General features: G+C 51.1%; 1 protein-coding gene across 8 annotated transcripts in view; it reads right to left on the bottom strand.

Moving 5' to 3' along the window:
* The window catches only part of CASZ1 (castor zinc finger 1), a 237,057-nt gene that overhangs the window by 111,691 nt on the left and 105,667 nt on the right, over positions 1–19,699 (bottom strand). For 5 of the 8 annotated variants that reach the window (XM_080380903.1, XM_080380900.1, XM_080380889.1 and 2 more), the window contains one exon: positions 1–86. Coding sequence is in view for 1 of the 8 variants with exons in the window: in XM_080380891.1 (XP_080237017.1) it covers positions 1–4 (4 nt within the window). In the remaining 7 variants the exon portion in view is untranslated. The remainder of the gene's footprint in view (positions 87–19,699) is intronic. The other 3 variants (XM_080380893.1, XM_080380901.1, XM_080380892.1) reach the window with 1 other exon arrangement.

The following is a 19,699-nucleotide window of genomic DNA, read 5'->3' as shown; positions in this document are numbered from 1 at the left end:
CCATTGCAGTCTGAAGTCTCTCCTACCTTTCGGAGATTTCAAGACCAGGTTTCTTGCCTCGTTTTTAGCTCTAAATTCACTTCATACTGGAAGGAAAAGAGAAAGGATCCAGTTAATACACAGGGCACACCTGACCACGAGCCAAGGCACAGACACTCACAAAAGCTGGGTGAGAACCCAGCTGCATGGGACATTCAGACTTCACACGGGAACAAAGTGCCTTCCTGCTCCTGGCTGCACCACGCCGTGCCATGCACACCACAAGACACAGCGCTTCACTGTGCACAAGACTCCTAACACGGGCTGGGAATAATTTAGCATAGAGAGAGCAGCTGTTACTGGCCTGAACCCTGCCTCCCAGGTACCACAGATAGCCCTCATGCTGGTCTGTACCATACTTTGCCCACACATCCAAGATGCCTTCTTCTCCATGCTAAATTTTTCCCTTTCCAATCTTCCCATTTCCTCTGCTGGCCCTCTCTCCCAGAGGTTCACCAGTGGGCTAACGCTGAGACCTCCCTTGCACAGCAACGGGGCACAAGGTGATGTGGTGCCACACTGGGTCCCAAGGCACTGAACCCCTTTATCCAGTCAACTATGTGTCTTCCTTCCTGGAGAATGCAGAGCAAGGAGGAAAGAGAAAAGGGACCAGGAAAAAAAGTCACAGCAAAACACACGAAAAGTGAATTGAATTATTTAAAACCATATGTTCCAAAAATGTGACAGAGCATAAAAGCCGTGCCGTGAGACTTCTGGAGGGGGTGATCCTGCAGAGGCAGGGTGGGAGGAGAGCTCACAGGAGGGGGAGGACTGCTCCACAGCCAGCCAGCCAGCCAGCCAGGGACTTCCCTCTCCTGGAGCTGGAAGGTGGCAGGAAGCACAGGGTGATTTCATGCACAACGGCAAGAGTGCTTGGCCCATTCCTGCAGTCTCGGTTTTGCCACCCTGCCGAAACAGCTATCACAACTGCCTGAGATACGGCAGTAAAATGAAAAACTGGCCCGAGGTCACACACAGTGAGCCCTGGTTGAATCCAGGAGCCCCAACCATCTGTATCAAGCGCTGGCTCACAGCATGCCTCCCTCTCCAGGCTGCAGCAGTGTGTGCTGCGACTCCGACTCAGCCACTTGTAGGGGTTCAGCTTTAGCCCCTCAGAGAGCAAAAGTGAGAGGGACTTGGCTCTGGGGACTCTGTGCTGCCACTGTGGTTTGCCCCTGTGTTGTGGGGCCCTGGTGCACCGTGTGTGTGGATGGCCTCCTCCCATCACTCACACTCCACCACTGCCTGCATGCTGCGCCAAAGATAGATGCCTGGTGTTGGCTGGGACCCAGAGTGGGAAGGAGCTGGTGAGATATCCCAGATGGATGGATGGACACGGAGCACAGGGAGCCCCTCGGGTGAGGAAGACGCATAACCAGCCTGGCTCCTTCCTTTCACACTCAAATTCTGGTGCTAACAAGGCTGAGGGCATGACTGGAGTAACAGCTCCCCCACTTGAGGTCCATTCTCCCACCCTGGCACCCTCTGTCCTTCTGGCACTCTCATCCTCTCTCCCACCTTTTTCTTCCCTTTGTTCTCCCTTTCTTCCTTGCTCTTTCCATCGCTTTCTCTGCCATTCTGTCACGCTCTTTTTTTCTCTCCTTCCCTTTTGTTCTCTCCCCCTTTCCTGAGCTCTCTGCCTGTAACTCTCTCTGCCTTCCTGGCTTCACTCCCTCGCCCCTGTGCACAGTCAATTCTTGGGTCTGAGTTTTTAATTGTTTTTTTTACTCCCCTTCTTTCGGCTGCAGCTTATCAATGATGCAAGAGGAATAACGCCAATTTACTTAGAATGTGTAATCCCCAAATCAGATTGGGGGATTGTATGAGGCAATATGACCTTGCATATGTCTCCATTAAAGCCAGCCAGGCCTCCTCTTGTATTCTGTGTTCCCAGTACATATTTAGACAGATAACGCTAATTGTACTTGACATGTCCTCTTAAGGATGGACTCTTCCCTCCCCCAGCTCTGCCTGCTTCCCTGCCTGACAATGCGCCAGAGCAGAGCCCGCTCGCTTGCAGTGTGGCATGGCACGGCACCTGCAGGGCTGGCCAGCCGGGTGGGCGCCCAGCACAGCCCGTGCGCCCAGCTCCGCTGTGAGAGCACTGGCCGTCCTCCCCAGCACTGCACTCCTCCATGCAGGAAGCCAGGCTGGCCAGCACCGACAGGGTGAGGAGCAGGGGGAGCATTGCTGGGACACAGTTAATCTGAGATTACATGCTGTTACTGTGACAATCTTGGATTCTCCAGAAAAATGAGCAACGTGTTGCCACCTCTGAAGCCATGGTTGCCACCTCACCCTGTCCCTCTTCCCGCTTACTACACTGCCAGCCCTCCTCCTCTTCCCACCTTGCCCTCCTCTGGGGGACTTCCCCTGTTACGTGCTCCAGCCCGCTCCTCTGCTTCGGGAGACCAAGTGCTGGTTCTTTCCACTGAGTCAGAGGCAGAAGAACCTTTTGGGGACAGGGCCCAGCCATGGCACAATACCCATCACCAGCAAGTAAAAAGCTCCAAAGCGTTCAGACAAAAAGAAGAGACTTGCTCGCCATTACCATCTTCAAAGCTTCCCTCCTTTCCAAGGAAGTGCTTCCCCCCAGCTCCACCTCTCGGCTCCAACATCTGAGCACAAAGCTCTTCAGACAATTATTTGTATCTGGCTACTGGCCTGTGGATCCCAGCTCCAGCTTCTAGGGAACATTGTGAAGAAATCACAGAATCACAGAACAGTTTGTGTCCGAAGGAACATTTAAAGGTCACCAAGTCCAATCCCCTGCAGTGAGCAGGGACATCTTCAACTTCATCAAGTTGCTCAGAGCCCCATCCAACCTGACCTTGAACATTTCCAGGGATGGGGCATCTACCATCTCTCTGGGCAACCTCTGCCAGTGTCCCACCACCTTCATCGAAAAAAATATCTTCTTTATATCTTGTCTAAATCTACCCTCTTTCAGTTTAAAACCATTACCCATTGTCCTACCGCAACAGGCCCTACTGAAAAGTTTGTCCCCATCTTTCTTATAAGACCCTTTTAAGTACTGAAAGGCTGCCTCTTCGCTGTGCCTGACTGTACATCACTGCTCCAGAGCTGACAAGCAGGATGCAGGATGAGGAGGGGAGCTTATTCCAAGGAAACCAATGGATCCAAACTCTTCACCAAAGTGGACTCAGACTTTTTTTTTCCCCTTGATACAACATCCTAATTCGACTTTTTCAGTATCTTTCCTTCAACAACCTTTTTTCCTTCCTCCCCTTCCTACCCGGCAACTGCGCATTTATTAATTCATGAGGCACTAATTAGTTCTTTGTTTAATTTTGTGTTAAACAGACTGACCGGAATGATAACGACTTGCAGCGTTGCATTACGGTCCCCAACCGCCCCTGTTTTCTGACAACAAGGGAGCGCAGTGAGACTGGCGTGATGAACCCCAATTCCCACTCCAGTTGCACTTCATTAAGTCAAAATGTGACAAGAAGCTTAGAGAGCAACTTTCAGATCGGATCGCACATAACAATTGGGCAGGAAACTTTCCGAGGGGGAAGCGGGAGAGGCACTCGCAGTGAAGGCTGGCACCACACACAATTCCCTGGCGTGCCTGCCTTAAAGGAGCCGGCTCGGGCTGTCGGCCGAGGCAGGACTGAGGGCACGTGCTGGCAGAGAGGAGTGCCAGGGGAAGAAGAGGAGAGGAAGGGCGGCAAGCCAAGCCAAATGCATGGCAGGGCAGGAGGCATCACTGCTTTCTGCTCCCCTCGCTTTCATTTGCACCAATGGGTTGTGTTGTCAGCCTGTGGGGTGTGCAAACGAGGACCCCAGGCAGGATAACCCTTCAGCGAGTCACTCCGGGAACTCTGAGGGCATCTTTAGGCACCTTCAGCTCCATGCCTCAGTTTCCCTCCCATAGCTCTATGGTGAAAGAGCTGGTGATCCTCAGCTGCTCTTCAGTTGTAAAGAACTACACAATTATAATTGAGTCCCCTAAACTGCAAAGGGCGAGATCGAATACTGGCACCCACATTGCTACAATGGTTAGTGAGGAGGCAGGTCTGACACCAGGGAGAGCAATGGCTACTCTCAGGGGGAAGGAGCTGTGCCTTCCTTTACCTTTGTACAGCGCCCGACGCTCCAGTGGCACTACCAATACCTGATCAGTCTAGTATCAGCAATAAACCTGGTAAGCAGCAAAGCAAGTGCCCCTCACCCTGAGCTCAGCTGTATGGGTGGGAATCCAGCACCACAGCGCTGCCGGTTCCTGAGCTCTCTGCCGAGTGCCGCAAGTGCCTCCCTTGTAGGAGCTGTGGCACAGGGTCTGGGCACATGGTCACACGCCTGGCCTGGCCCAAGCCTCACCCGGCAAATGAAGTCTGAGCGTGACTTACTCCTTGGCACCAGCCAACATGGGACTGACCAACAGACGACACAGCCCGGGTCATAACCAGACTCAGCTGGATCTGTCCCAGTCTTGCTGGCACACGAGGGCATATTGGCCAACTCCTTGAGCCCCTTCTGGCTCAGTGAAGTGCAGTGAAATGTAAACAGCTGACAAGAAAATGAAAAGGGTCTTAAAACACCTCCTGAGAGTGTGGATGTGTATGAAAAGGAAAAGAGGACTTCCCAAGTACACAGAACATGCAGCAATTCAAAATGCATCTTCTGCTATTGCATGGACATCAGCTGTACGAATAAGCAAAGATCACACAGAAGTGAAATGAGCTGGGAGGTCTCAGTGTCTCCTCTAGCAGGTATTTTTCCACACTTCTCCCTCATCTCTCTCCCCCTCTCCCCAGGAAAAGAGGGCTTATCCCTAGCCTTGCTCTGCAGAGGCCCAAAGCTCAACTAAGGTCCAAAACACTGGGAAAGCCATGTGAGGACTCTCTCTTGAGGTCACAGAAAGACCAGGGAGTGACACTTGAGCTCTGTGTGTGCACACAGCAATATGTCCTGAACAGGGCAGGGGCAGTCGAGAAAGCACTGCGACCAAAGCCTCTGAGCCTCAGGGGACACCTACACAGCATCAGTCTCTACGTGCATTATCAGTATTTTCACCTGAGTGAGTTCTAAACGTATGAGTCTTTGGGGAAGGGGCCAGGCTGCAGCGAGGTATCACAGCATGGTGTTTGCCAGTACGCTCACAGCTGAACAACACACAGATCTGCCAGCAGACATGTTTGCACTGGCTTCCATCTTTCATGAATCTGGAATGCAGCAGGGACCTCTGTGACTGACAAAAAGGCTGTTCCTCCATGACAGAAATTCTAGGAAGACATCAGATCCCTCTGATTTCAGTTCTACATGTGCCCTGGATTCCATAAGAAGGCATAAGTAGCTATTAGCGCTCAACTGGAGGGTTGGATTGGTGTCCAGAAAGGGCAAAAGCACCCATTAACACCTGAAGCAAGGACAACTGAGAAGGTCCAGAATTGCTGAGGACAAGAAATACCCACTACTGTCACCAGCCTGGCAAGCCTTCTTGGTTCTGAAGAAGGGCTGGAACATCCTGGCTGCTCTATAGATACAGTTGGGCCTTGTCATCTGCTGAGTAGATGTTTCAGAACAAAAGGCAGATACAAACCTCATCTCTTTCCTCTGTGAGCCCAGCCTGGGCTCTGGGCCATGGACCCTGTCCAGGCGCTGATGCTGAGAGGAATGCCACTCACACCCTCTGTCAGGAGTGAGGGGATGGGATGGTGGCACAGAAATGTCCCCAGACTGGGCCAAGGCTGGCCTGTGCAGGGGGAGAAACTGGTGAGCCAAGGTGAGGAACCAGCACGACCAACCAGGCAGAGCGAGGGGCAGCTGAAGGACACCCCACGCTTGCTGGGACAGAGTCCTGCACAGTCTCACCACAGTCACACGCAGTTATCATCTCCTACCGCTCTTGGGCTGCTCAGGGAAAGACGCATGGGCTGAAGGAGAGGGAAAGCTTGTGTTATCTCCTGTTTCCCCTTTCTCGCCTGCCATTACGAGGCAATGCCGGTAGCGCAATACGAACCAGCGACATCCACTGTTAGGGCTACACAGTCGCCAGTGCTCTCAGCAAAGCTGTGGTGAAAATGAAGGCAAAAGGCATCCCGAATAGGTCATGGTCTGCCCCTTCTTCCTAAAACAACATGCTGAAATGTCCTAGACTCCATCCCCAATCCTCTTTAACCAGGAAAACTCTCCTGCCAGGATTACAGGCCCATTGCCCCCCCTTCTCTTCCCCTCCATCTGGCTGGGAGCAGCCTGGGACCGAGCGCTCTTCCCAGCCCTGGGAGAACCCTGCAGTTTCTCTCTCATAAAAAAGAAAAATGGGAGCTATAAAAAAGGCAAAGAAAAGAAAAGCAAAGCAAAGGGAAATCACTGCGAAGGAAGAAAAGAGCAAAGCCCCCCTTCCCTTCCCACCCCTTCCCCATTACCTGCCTTTTAGCACTGGGTAGAGCTGCCTGCTTCATTGCTGCCAAGGTCTCCCCCTCGGCACAGCACTCCCCAGGGAAACCCTGCCCTGCCTCTCACCCTTTCCCCCTCTGCTCAGACCTGTTGAGCAGAGCCCAGTCCAGCTCAATAAGGTGACGCAGAAAGAAGGAGGAAAACTGGTGCTGGGCAGTAGAAAAGGACAGGGGCCATCCTGGAGGGAATCCTGCGTCTCAGCGCTTGTTGGTCACCTCTGGAGTGCTGGAGTCAGGCATGGGACAGAGGGATGGGAGACAGCAGCAGCTCTGCTCATCCCAGTCCACTGCCAGTCCCAGCTTCCCAGCACTGATGGCACCCAGGACCAGGAAAGGCCCTGGCCCCCCACCTCGCAGCACAGCCACAGCACTGCCAAGCACAGCAGGACACGGGGGGCCGAGGGAGGCTCCCAAGGAGTTCACCTCCCGCCCTGACATCTGTAAAGCACAGCAGTCCCCAAACTTGGCATTCACAGCCCTGGGCTGGCTCCTGCTAATTTGCTGTCAGGCTGCCTAAGCAAACCAATTAAAACTAATCATTAATTATAAAAAAGAGAGAGAGAAAAAGACCCTGCACAAATGGAGCACTGGAAAGGGCATGGGGAAAAAAAGGACAGGAGGGAGCAGAGTGAAAGAAGAGAGCTTGAGAAGGGGAGGGGGGTGAAGAAAAGGGCTTTAAAGTCCTCAGCACAGTGCCTCGGATGAAGGTAGCAGAAGGGTAAGTGGTGTCCCAGGGAAGGGTGGGGAGAGGCAGAGGTGATAGAAGCAGGGGGGACCTGAGGGCAAAGCCACAGTGCCAAGGATGGCAAGGCACATAGAGCCCAGGTCCTGCTGTGGTGGGACCTGACACCACGTACATAGCCATGTTGGCTGGCTCCACGCTCCATCCACCGTCCCAGCCCTGGCAGGCCCCTACCAAAGCCAGAGGGGCATCAGCTGCAGTTCAGCAGAGGAGCAGGGGCTTGCCAGCCTACGGAGATGAGCGCAGAGGAGGAGGAGGGTGCAGGGGGAGCAGAGCAAGTGAGGAGGGCACAGCCGGGGACATGCATCAGGACTCAGGAGCACTGTCTCTCCATGTCAGGGCTCCCGGCTCTCTTGGAGCAAATGCTTTAGATGGGGATGAAAAATGGGGCATTTATGAAAAGCCCCTGATTATGCGGATTTGGCTGGGGCCCTGGCTCAATCGCTGTCGCTCCCGCTGGCTCCCCACGAGCTCCAGCGGCAGAGAACCCCAGCAGCTGTCAGCGCAGCCAGCATGCCCCCGCCGCCGCCGCCCCCGCACCACCGTTTTGTTCCCCAGACCCACACACACGCACGCTTCCCAACGCCCCTTTTGAAGAGCCTCAGGCCCATGTCGGGCTGGCGGATGGCGGAGAGGTGGGGGCAGTGCCATGGAAACGGGCCCTTTCCTGGGGAAACGCGCTGCCGGCCCCCCCTCCTCGTCCCGGGTGCCCCCTTTGAGGAGCTGTCAGGACCCTGAGTGAGTGTCACACGACCCAAGGACCAGGCGTGACCAAGCCTATTTTCTGCCTCAAATTTGATTGATTAAAAAACTTTTTAGGAAAACCATGTTAAAAGACAAAAAAAGAAAAAAGAGGAAAGAAAAAAATTAAACAGAAAGGGACAAGGGGGTGGGGGAAAAGGGAAAGGCCTCTGTGCTGGGTTTCCCTGGCAATAGCACCAGGGGACAAGTGTCAGAGGCAGATAAACAGCATAACCAGGCCGAAAATAAAGGTCAAAGGAAGCATGAAACTTAACACAACAGTGATTAAGATAATGATGAAGCAGGGGACCCCAGGAAAAAAAAAAAGTGTGACACACAGAAACATACATATACACTCCAAGTGGTGGCCCAAGAGACCTGGTATGTGGGAAGAGGTGACGGGGCTTGCTAGGCCCTGGGGGTACCTAGACAAGAGTGGTAATGGAGGAAAAACCAAAGTGGAGGATTTGGGGAGAGAGGGTCTGTGGTTTCCCTGCAGGCTGGTTGCTATAGGTCAAGCCTGCCCAACGCCAACAAGCCCCCAGAGCCAAGGGGCTCCCTCCTTAACATAGGCACTCTGTCCCAGCCAAGCAGTGCTTGAATTTGCAACCAAATTCCTCAAAAGAATTTCCCTGACAGTGGGAGGAAAGCCCGAGTGGGTGTGAAGCAGGGAGGCCCTGCTGACACCGACAGAGCTGTGCTGGTTTATGCTGGCCTGGGATCTGGCTCTTTGCCTTTAAGCAACTGGTATAAAAGCCTCAGAGATGCCAAGGGGGAAGGATACTGGTCGGATCTCCCTGCCCACCTCCTCTCCCTTGCCAAGGCTAATACTGCAGAAAAAAGCACAGAACGGCTGAAGGATTCAGAAAGCAGGTCCAAGAATGTCATACCCTTCACTATTTACCTACTCCATCTCAAAACCTCTAAGCTGATCTCACATTTCTGGAGCCCAGATTATGTCTTTCAATTGCCTGGGACTGGCTATGTTACTATCGCCAAGAGGCAGCAAAGAAATTGCAAATTGTTCACCAACTTCTTCCTCTGTGAGTCCAGGACTTTCAAGCTTGTGCAATAGAAAGCGTGGAAACAAAAAGCTTTCCACCTTTTCTGCACCGGGTGTAACTTTTCCCACTCGGAGTAACTCTGAACCCCTGGAAAGTGTCCCTGGTCTGCCTTTTCTGGCATGCCAGAGCCCTGCCACAGAGCCATCTTTAGGGGTTCGGGTGGAAAGGGCCAGGGAAGATGCATGCAGCCAGCACTGGACTTCACAGTCCCTTGCACTTTGCCCCAGTGTAAGGGACCACCACCTCACCCACCTCCTCAAGTTTGCACAAGTAGCTCAAATGTGCACGCAACACTGGTCAGAAAAGGACTGTTCTTTCCTGCCACATATCTTGAGGGAAGTAATTTTTTAAATGAGAATTTTCTTTTAAAAATGTAGTGTTTATCATGAGGAAGAGCAAAGAAATGTTTTCATGAGAAATGCTGAGAAAGTGATACATACGTGTTCATACACACACACAGGCACATGCTCTAAATTTCACTTCATCAGAAAGCTGTTTTCCATCAAATATATTTCAATGCAAAATTTCTAGCATCATATTCATGTGTCTTCCCCCTCCCCCATCATTTATATTCATGGTCTTTTGTAAAGAATGATTCAATTAAACCACCGATGTTCCTCGCTAGAAGAGTCTGAACAGTGAGAGGAACTCTCCAAAAGTAGAGCCGGGCCAGGCAAGGCTTTGCTGGACTGGAGAGGAGTCTGAGCATCCACCAAAGCTGTGCAGGTTAGAGGGGCTGGGACACCACTACCTCACACCTCTGGAAAAACAGCACATCTGAGAGTGTCAGCTCCAGCTATTAAAAAAAAAGCCAATAAAAAATCACTGCTCCAATCCCCAACATTATTGGCTGAAAAATGCAATTTGAAAAATAATAATAGAAAACAAGGCCTTTTTAAATTTCATTTCTGAGCCATTACAGTCCACATTTTCATTCTTTTTTTTTTTATTTATTTTTTTTAATCCTTGGTAATCAGAAGAGAGAGAACTGTGATTAAAAACTAAAAAACCCAAACAAATAATGAAAGCCAAAATTCTTATTTGGTCTCCTGCGTCCAGGAACATGGGCTTTAAGGGAAAACACCAAATGTCCTTAAGCAGAGGGTAAAAGGAGGGGTTGGCAATGTTATGTTTTGGTTAATGCCGTCATGAAATGTACAGAAAGTCTAAGATACCAAAGATACTTGTAAGCATATTCTTAGGTTTTCCTCCCTGCACATCTGATAACAAAGATTTAACGCATGCTCAGATGTGTGCACACAACCCTGAAACGGGATGAGCAAACTAGTGTTGGGGTGAGTGTGCGAAATTCCATTAAAGTGGAAATCCCTTCAGTGACGGAGCTGGCTCCATTTTACTTTCTGCCAGGAAAAACAATCCCATCTCTCAAAACATACAGTGGAACCTTGAGATTTTCTGCACAGATGTCAGATTGCTACTCAGCAATAATACCACTTTTATCAAAATCTTTTTTGCATTTTCCAATGAAAATAATACTCTGCATTTCAAAAAGCTTTGTGAGCAAAGATCAGTTTAACTTTCCAACATGCTTAAACTGATTTTTCTTGTTCAGAACAAATATCCAGCAACTTTGGCAACAAAACAAAATGAAAAAAGGAACATGCCAGATATGAAAAAGACCTGGATAAAGGAGTAGACACTTTTCCAGCAGCACATCTTCCCTCACCTCTCCTGGCAGCTTCAGCCCAGCAAGGGAGTAACTCTCTGGCCGCTGCTGACAGCAGCACAGTTGGGTCCCCACTGGCAGGCAAAAAGCACCAGTCACTGGCACAGAGCAAAACACCAGTGCCTCAGCTGCCCAGCAGTGTGCCAGCAAGTCAGGATGGGTGCATGCTGTGGGCTTCCAGGCCACCAGGGCAACTGGCTCATGGGGAACATACTCTGACACATGTGTTCCTGTACATGCAGGACCAAATAATCGCACACACCTCAGAAATGTGTGTGGAGCACACAAAACTCCCTCGCCGTGGCCAATGAACTGTCAGGAGAACACAAGCAAAAGCTGCTTCTTGACAGCGAGTCATTTATATTTTAGCTTCGTTCCATTATCCTAACGAATCCTTCATCAGCAGATGCAATATTAACAGCAGAAAATCAGCTCATTACATCCGGGGGGATTTCATCAAGTTGACAATCATATATGCAGCTACCCGAGCCTGGAGAGGACAGTGCTCTCGTTATTTAGTTATCTTGGTTTAATCTTAGAGCCTTTTTCTTTCTTTCTTTTTGGGGGTGGGGGTCGATGATTAGGGGGTACTTCCCGAACAATTGCCAGACCCCAGAGCTGTTAGGATGCTGGTCCCTAGAGAGATGCACTCAGCTGGGAAATGCTCCAACCCATCCACAGTAGCTGCAGATGTTAAAGGGGGAGAAAAACCCCTGACACAATTTGCAGACTCTGGAGCTTTGAGGGCATTTCTCTGTGGAGTTCAGACACCAGCAGGGGGTTTGCATCCTATACAGCTACTGCCTTGTGTCCAGGAACATCTGGAATGGCTGTTCTGGTCCTTCTGCTCCAGGCAGGATTCCTCACTCAGTGCTCTGAAGGGTTTCTCTCTGCAGGCATCCTGACCCAACTGCAGTGTCCCCAGAGGGATAAGATACATTTAAAGTCTCGGATTTTGTGATGACCTTCCCAGGCAAGTAACAGATGAGGCAGTCCAGATGAGCTGAAGGGGAGGAGAAGGGACTAACAGTGGGGGTTAAAGGATGAGCTCAGAAGGTTGTGGGGCTCTTTTCTCTCCTGCCTTGTCTAGGGAGCATTAAATAACACAGCTGAGGAAGCTGGAGCACACTGTCAAGACACCTTTAGATGATGCACTAGAACATGGGTGAAATAATCCACAGATCATCTTGTGCAACACCTAGGTGAAAACTCTGAGTCTTTGTTCTTCTTCCCCTGCATATTCTTCCTTTAAAATTATGGGAATGGTTATGCACATTTCAGGGTTACTTCTAGTTTTCACAGTCATTCCAGGGGCTACAGGCTGAGAAGCCCTGCAGCAAAAAGGCAGTTTGGGTTCCCTCTGCTAACCAACAGCACAGCCAGACGAGGGCTGACAGGAGCTCCCCATGCCTGTGCACCGCACCAGACACACCAGCACCTCCCCAGGCAACTCAAGGTGGGACACTGAGCGCTCTCAGGGCTGCTAAAAACCAGCAACACTGTGAAGCATGTTCCTCAGTGCCTGCACAGCTGGGGTCTGGCTAATACTGCCTGCAAAAGACCTTCCTGCTCTGCCTTCCCTACTAAGGCTCCTCCTCAATGACCAAAGCCAAGGAAGTCCTTGGCACCTCCAGTATGAAGAGTCACTGCCTGCAGCCTCAGGCCTCATTCCTGCCTACAAAGGAGCTTTTCTGCCCACCTTGTGACCCCCTGGAGGAACAGGGATCTCCTGCTGAGTTCTCACTCACACATGGTGGGTGCCTTTGCCACCATGTCAAACAAAGCCTGGTGATTTAAGCTGGAGAGCCACAATCTGGCTTCCAGGACTTCCTCTCCATGACGAGATAAAGCTGGGGAGACCAATAGGGAACTGGATATGGACCATGGCAGATATCTGCTTTTGGACAAGCTTCTCTGCTACTTATCCCCGATCACCCAACATAGCTGAAGGAAGAAGCTGAGCTCACACCTCCTCCTGCTTAGAGGGGGCTGGGATGGGCATTTTACATTTTCCCAGCAGGGCTGGATTTCTGCACAGCAAGGAATATGTTCCCGGGACGTCAACTCCAATCTCTACTGCACTCTGACAGATTGAAGCTCCAGTTTGTCCGACAACATCCCAAAGTGTAAGAAACTGGGGGCAGACTCTCTAATCAGGCTGTAGGACAAAGGCCCGGTCTGACCCTGTCACTTCCACTTACTCTTGCTGTCTGTCTTGCTCCCCCCACCCTCTCTGCATCCTCCCTCAGCTGCCCTCCCTTCCCTAACACATCTGGGCTAATCCTGCTCCTCCTGCGTCCAGCGCAAATCCTCCCCAGAGTAAACCAATCCTGGGAATTTTTATTAGATTATCAGGCTGCCAGCACAGTGCTGGCTGGACTAATCCTAATCAGGACTGATTTCTATTAGCCAGCTTCAGGGAGGAGCTGTGCTGTCCCAGCACCCCAGGCCCACACTGGGGGAGTCCGAGGCCTTTTAGCCCGTTCTATGCAAATTTTCCCTTTAGAAAGGAACAAATTTAGTCCAGGATCACCAGCTGCAGAAAATACAAGGTTTGCGTGCAGGCTGCATGCACAGAGCAGCATTGGGCAACCATGGGGCAAACTGTCCTCACCTCGTCACTGAGCTGCAAGGGAAGGCAAAGGGGTCCAGGTTCCACAGCCCCTCCAGCCCCAGCTCCTGGCTGGCACAGCCAGCAAGGGCCAGTTAGTGCCACACGGAAAGATGCTTTCTGGCAGGGCACACGAGCTTGCTGGGTAGCAGGCTGAGATGATGGGCTCATTTCAGACAAGAGGACAAGAAGCCACAGCTTGAGTGACCAGGACAGAGTTTGCAGTGCTGGCTGAGTCAGCGAGGTCTCCATGCCCCATTACCCATGCCCAAAGCAATCTACTCTCACTTCCCTCCCTATTTTATTAAAGCAAACTGTCTCTCAGGTATTTCTTCCCTAAACCCGTCCCTGGCCCTGGAACTGACCTGACTGACAAGATTTGCTCTTTACTGGCCCATGGGCTGATGTTGGTGAAAGTTCTGCCACTGACTTAACAGGATTTGAGTCAAGCCACAACAACAGCTTGAGCAGGCAGTTCACAAGAAGGGTGTTGAGAAGAGAGTGCTGTGTCCCCTGCCTCTGTCCTCTTGTCCAATCCACCCGCTCTGTGCTGAAAGCACAACTATTAACAGCAGCCCCCAGGGGACTCCAACGCACTTCGGAGCACAGCCAGCTGTGATGCAGCCGCTCTGCTACCACAGCGCAGAGAGAGAAGTCAGACAAGGAGCACTCGGGAAAGCCTCTCTTCCCAAAAGTGACCTGGGATCTTTGAAATCTTCCAGAGAAGAGTGGTTATTTAAAACTCATTGCTGTTAAGCCTCTTCTAGACTTGTCTACTCAGCCCCTCACATGCACAATTCCACCACATTTACACTGCCTTCCAAAGGAGGATGAATTGCCTGTAGGACTGAAAGTAGCATGTCCCAAGAACTGTGGTTCTCTCTGACTTGGTGCGCAAGTGAACAGGCTGCCTTCCCATACAGTAGCTAGAGGGACAGCAATGCACTAGACAGGCCTTCAAGCAAGCCAAAAGATGCCCCAGGCCGAGACCAAGACCAAATGTGCTTTACATCCTTATGAGAAGCCCCAGAATGAGAGCTGAGAGCCACAGCCCTGCCTAGAGCTCGAGGTGCTGCCCCTCTGCAGCCAGCTTTGTGGAGGAGAAGCACCACACAACCCCAACAAGGGAAACAGACCTTCTAAAGCAGCAGCTCCACAGCCAGTGCCTCCAGACGCTCCATGCTGCATCAACTCAGGACCTTGTTCTGTGCTCAGGGACATTAGCGTAAATCATGAGTAACTGTCCAGAACATCAGGCTGTAACTTAGAGCAGCTCAAGCCTTCTTTCTCCTTTCCGGCCAAGCTTACAGCACCAGTCTTACTCTGGTAGGTGGCAAGGTTTCCTAAGAGAGTTAACCAGATCCGGCTGGAATCAGAGCCTGCAGCAGGCTTCTTGATGACAGAGAGAAAAATGGGGGACTTGGCCCAAACCCTCTAGAAACCACATCAAAAAGAGACGTGGGTGAGAGCCAGGAACAGATGATCCAACTGTGAAAGAGCTTTGTGTGTGTATGTGTTTGTGTGTGTGCGTGCATGCAAGCCGAGAAGAGAGGAAAAATCAAAAGAAAGAGAGAAAGGAAAGAGGAGGAGTAAGAATGAACAGAAGGATGGAAAGAAAAGGTGTAGAGGCACGAGATCAGGAAGGGACCAGAACTGTCACTATGTGTGTGGCCTGCTTGCAGGCACGCGATGAACAACAAAACATGGTAACAATATATAATAGATGGCATGTGTTAATGATAAACACAAATCAGGAGAAATACTGGGTTTGTCTCTAGCTCCTCCCAACTCGGACCTCAAAGTGCTACAGAAACATGGGGCCAGACTTGCTTCAGTAAGGCAGCGCAATTACTTTGACCTTGGTGGAGCCAGGGCAATGTGCATCCTTTGGAAAAACTGCATGCTCCTTCTTACTCTGCTGCAAACCTGGGTGCTGCTCTACTCCCGTGCATGGAGTGCTTTCAGAGGCAAGGAGAAGGCAGCAGATTTCCATGGGGGAGCTGGTAGAAAAGCTGTGGCTGGAGACCAGGAGGCTTGACTCCCAGTTCTGCAATTTAGCCACCAAATCAAGGTTTAGCCCATTTAGAAGCTAAGCAGCATAAAAATTATACAGTGCTAGCAGGATGGGGTCATGCATCCCAGCCTCCTCACTCAGCACTGCCTTCCCTAAACCCATCAACAGCAGACTGAAGAGAAGATTTCTCAGACTCATTTTTGCCCTGACTGCAGGGGGTCCCCGCGATATGGTGGTCTGCAAGAGTCTAATTCAGACTATGTATCTTCTCTGGGAGAGCAGCAGCTCGCCCAAATTAGCTCTTCAACCAAGCCCACTCTCCCCCCAAGGTATGCCCACTGCCAGCAGGAGCACCAGAGTTAGCGCCAGCAGACATCCTCCCACAGCTCAGCGAGACACTGGGAGGACAGCAAGATCCAAGGGTGGATGGATATGCCCTGTCCTCCTGCAGCTGGATTACTAATCCGGGCTGGGACAGAGACCTAGTCTGGGTCTAATGGGGGTGTTCCTCATCCCAGCTGCACGCTCCCTGCCAGTCCCATGCTGGCCTCATCTTTCTGCTGAAGGGTTGCTTTGCAAAAGTCCCCTCTGCACCGTGCCTAATGACTCCATGAGACACCTCTCTTTTCCACCTTGCTGCCTGTGCCTCCCACTTATATGATCTGGCAGGCGGACTCCAGGTAAAGGAGGTAAGACCCAGAGACCAGTCAAACCCAAACCTGTTGAGATCCATTGCCTGAGGGATGCAGAAAGAATACTAAGGCTTTTATATCCAAAGGCATGTATAATACACCAGATGTTGGCCAAAAATGCTTGAGTACCATAGGCAGAGGTGAAAGGGAAGATAAGACATGCAGCAAACTGGGGAAAAGATAAGAAAAGGGAGTATGTGAGAGAGACAACTAGGTGAACACTGGGGACACCAAAAGATGAAATGGGATAAAACCAAGTTGCTTCTGTCCTTTGAAAGTGCCCTGGTCTCATGGTCTTGAGCAAGGACACTAATACACACCTGGCCTCACCATCCAGAGCAGCTGCTGTTGGGCAGGGAATGCCCAGCTCCACATCCCCTGGAAGCTGGGCCATGCCCAAAGGCAACCAGGGAAAGTTTAGACTTTCCTCCCCCCACTACTTTTTTTTTTCCTTTTTTTTTTTTTTTTTTCCCAATTTATCAGCAGATTGTGTGGAGCCGAGTGGCGCTCGCCTCACCCTGCTAAATAAAGCTTTGGTATTTCTGATAAAGCCATCAAATTCCTTATCACGCTGACACAAAGAGCATTTAAAGAGACACACACACTCTCCACCACCCTCCACTTCCCAGTCCCAGGCACCGCAGGGTAACCTTTCTGAGCTAAAATGAAAAGGGGGTGAGTGGGGGGAGGCAGCTCTTCAGAGCCGTGCATTTCCCAAGCACCAAGCCCACGTTGTGAGGGGACCCAGCCTGTTTAACCTTTACAGAGGGAGGCTGGGTTCTGTCAGGCTGTCCTGAATACTGGGACAGATTCAATAGCTCTGTGTAAATAATGCAAGCTGAGATGTGGCATCAATAGAAATGCCCTGCAACAAGAAGAATATCGATAGCCGGAAAATCCTATGAGGAGGATGGCAAACCCAAGTGTCTATAGGTGCTTTTAAACTAGGAGAAGGGGAAGAGAACCTCAGATTTTGGGCTGTCACGAAGACACAACTGGGCCTGCCATTGCCCCTTGGATGTGCTTTTCCTCATGGCGGCCTTGACAGGGTGCCGCAGCCTGGACCTTGGCACTGCCTCTCCCCTGCTACACCAGCCTGAAATCTGCCCCCGTCCCCTAAGCAGTGTGACAGCGGTGTGGGCAGCCGTCAGGAACCCCTGCTTCCCTCCCCGCAAACACAGCCCGGAGACATTCCCTCTCCTCTTTGCCACAGCGCAGGCTGTTGTTTAACCTTCAAATTTATTATTTTTAATTATTTTGATTTATAAAAGCGTGCGGCAGTTAAAACCACATTAAATAAACTCAGCGTTACGGCGCTTAACAAACACACATAACTTTGGACTTCTGAGGACTCCATAAAATAATCATCCGCCTGGAAGTTGCTGCAGCCGCCCGCCCGCGCCTGCCCCAGTGCGCTCCCGGCTGGCTGGGCTCTCCCGCCGCCACACACCCACAGCCACGCACGCTCCTCGCTGCTCCTGCCCAGCCCAAACGGGATCCACGCTGGCACGGCTCCACTGCCGCATGCAATCCCACTTTGTGCCCAGCCTTGGCCTCCTGGCCATACCACTCGCACCCAGACTCTTCACCCTCCTTCTCCCCACTCCTCGTCCCCCTCCACAGTCCCCGAGCAGCTCTCCTTTCTAGCTTGGCTCTCTGCCCTTCTCTGAAAGGATATTTCAGTCTCTGACCTCCCCTTCCCAAAACACGTTTCATCCCATCTTACACACTGCTGAGATTTCAACAGAAGAGCTCATAATGTTTTGATACCATAAAAATCAAACAGCATTAGGTCTCTGCTGACTTAGCTGGGTCTCATACTCTGCTTCAAATCCAGCTCTGAACACTAGCACCTCTCCTTGCTAAGCAAACAACTAGGCCTAGAGGAGATGAAGAAACAAGGAAAGAGAGGAAGGAGAAAAAGAACAAATAAAAAAGTGAGAACACTTGTCTGGTAAACTCCACATGGGATCCCACTGGGAAAGGTTGTTTTAGGACCTAATCCAGTGCTAACAAGATCTGTTTCCATTGCCTGTGCCCAAAACCTCTGCAACCAGCTGAACACTGAGGGCATGGGCTCTGCCTCCCAGCCCCTCTCCCCACCTGTGGACGGATCCAAGAGATGTGGAGAGCACACAGCATCCTCCTCCTCCTATCCGTCCCTTGCTTCCAGGAGCAATAAAACATGCTGACGCTTTTAAATCCCAATCACCTGCTGTTTCTCAGCGTGGCAGGGCCATCCCAAGGAACTCGGTGGGTGGCCCAAGACACACAAAGTTGAGGGAAGAGATTCTTGCTCCCCTGTTTCATTGGCATCTGCAGAAAAACATCAGTGATTTATACAGGAAGTAGGTGAAGAGCAATTATAATTGATTGGGAATCATTTCCTGATGGTGTCTGGGTATGATTGATGGTGCCGGCCGACTGCTAAAGGACAGCAGGCGCTGAAAAGAGACAATTTGTAGTTCCCGTCCACTGAGCTGAACACACCACAAACCACAAAACCCTCTTCTGCTAGAAACTCCTGCTCAGAGAGATGTGGCCCTCCCCAAACCAACCTGGCCCTCACACCTGAGCTCTCTGCTTCTCCCACATAACCCCTTTCTTTGAGCTGGCTGACCCCATGCTCCAGCAGCACACCTCCCTGCCCCTTCTAGTTTTCACGTTTTTTAAGAAATAAAGTATCTGTCCCAGTGCTGACATGTGGTGATTTGGATGGCTAAATCAGTGGAAAGACAGTGAAGTCACACATCTTAAGCGTCAGGTAGGGTGTTAGGGACGCAGGGACAGGTACGCAGCACACAGAGCCCCGGCACGTGGCTGTGCCGGCAGCATCTGCAGGGCCACGGAGGTCACCCGTCTGAATGCTAGCCAAGGGCTGATCCTCCTTTCCATCCATAACAGGAAGGGTAAATTAGGAGTGAACTTAAAAGCCCCCTGCAGCTTCCAGGTGTAAGGACAGAGTCAGCCCATGCTTTGGAACAGAGCAAAGGCCAGCTCCAGATGATGGCTGTCCTCTGCTGGAGCAAAGTGAATCAAAGAGGTGGGACTGGGCTTGGGCCGGCTCCTGGGAGGTAGACAGCCACCCAAGAGAAGCTGGCACCTTGACCAGCACAGACTGTCACCTCTGGCTACCTTAGCAGAGAGATGAAAGAGCTGCACACCAAGCGCATCTTCTGTTGCCTATCTAGCAGGCTACAAGTTTCTACTGAGTCTTTTGGGGATCTCTGCCTTTTGGACAAAATTTGGTGAAAATACTTTCTTGTAAGATGCTCCCTCTCTGCTTGCCCATGTTCTTTTCCCTGTTACAGCAGGGGCCTCTAGCAGAGAGATCCCCAGGGCAAAGAGCCCCAAAGCAGCACAGGCAGACTGCCTAGCAGGAAAGGAGGAATGCAGGTCACAGCTCCAGTCCTCACTAGATACAGAGTCCCTTGGTTGCCATGGTCTGACACCAAACCTTTCTGTCTTCAGTACAGCATGATCCTGAGAGTTACCTGCCTCTCATGAGAATTGCAAGGGAAAAATGACTGTGTGCAATGCAAGTGCTAACACACATCCTACACCTCGCTTCTTTTGTCTAGAACCTAATACATATATAGCACAGCGACATTTCACATCTCTACAGCAACTCATGCCTAAGCCCATGTTATCTTACAGCAGATATTCCTGAATGCCTGTCCCTCCTCG

Source organism: Falco punctatus (genome assembly GCF_963210335.1).
Source record: "Falco punctatus genome assembly, chromosome: 3".
Taxonomy (NCBI): Eukaryota; Metazoa; Chordata; class Aves; order Falconiformes; family Falconidae; genus Falco; species Falco punctatus.
The sequence above is the reverse complement of the archived record's forward strand: the minus strand, read 5'-3'. Positions and strand labels throughout refer to the sequence as shown.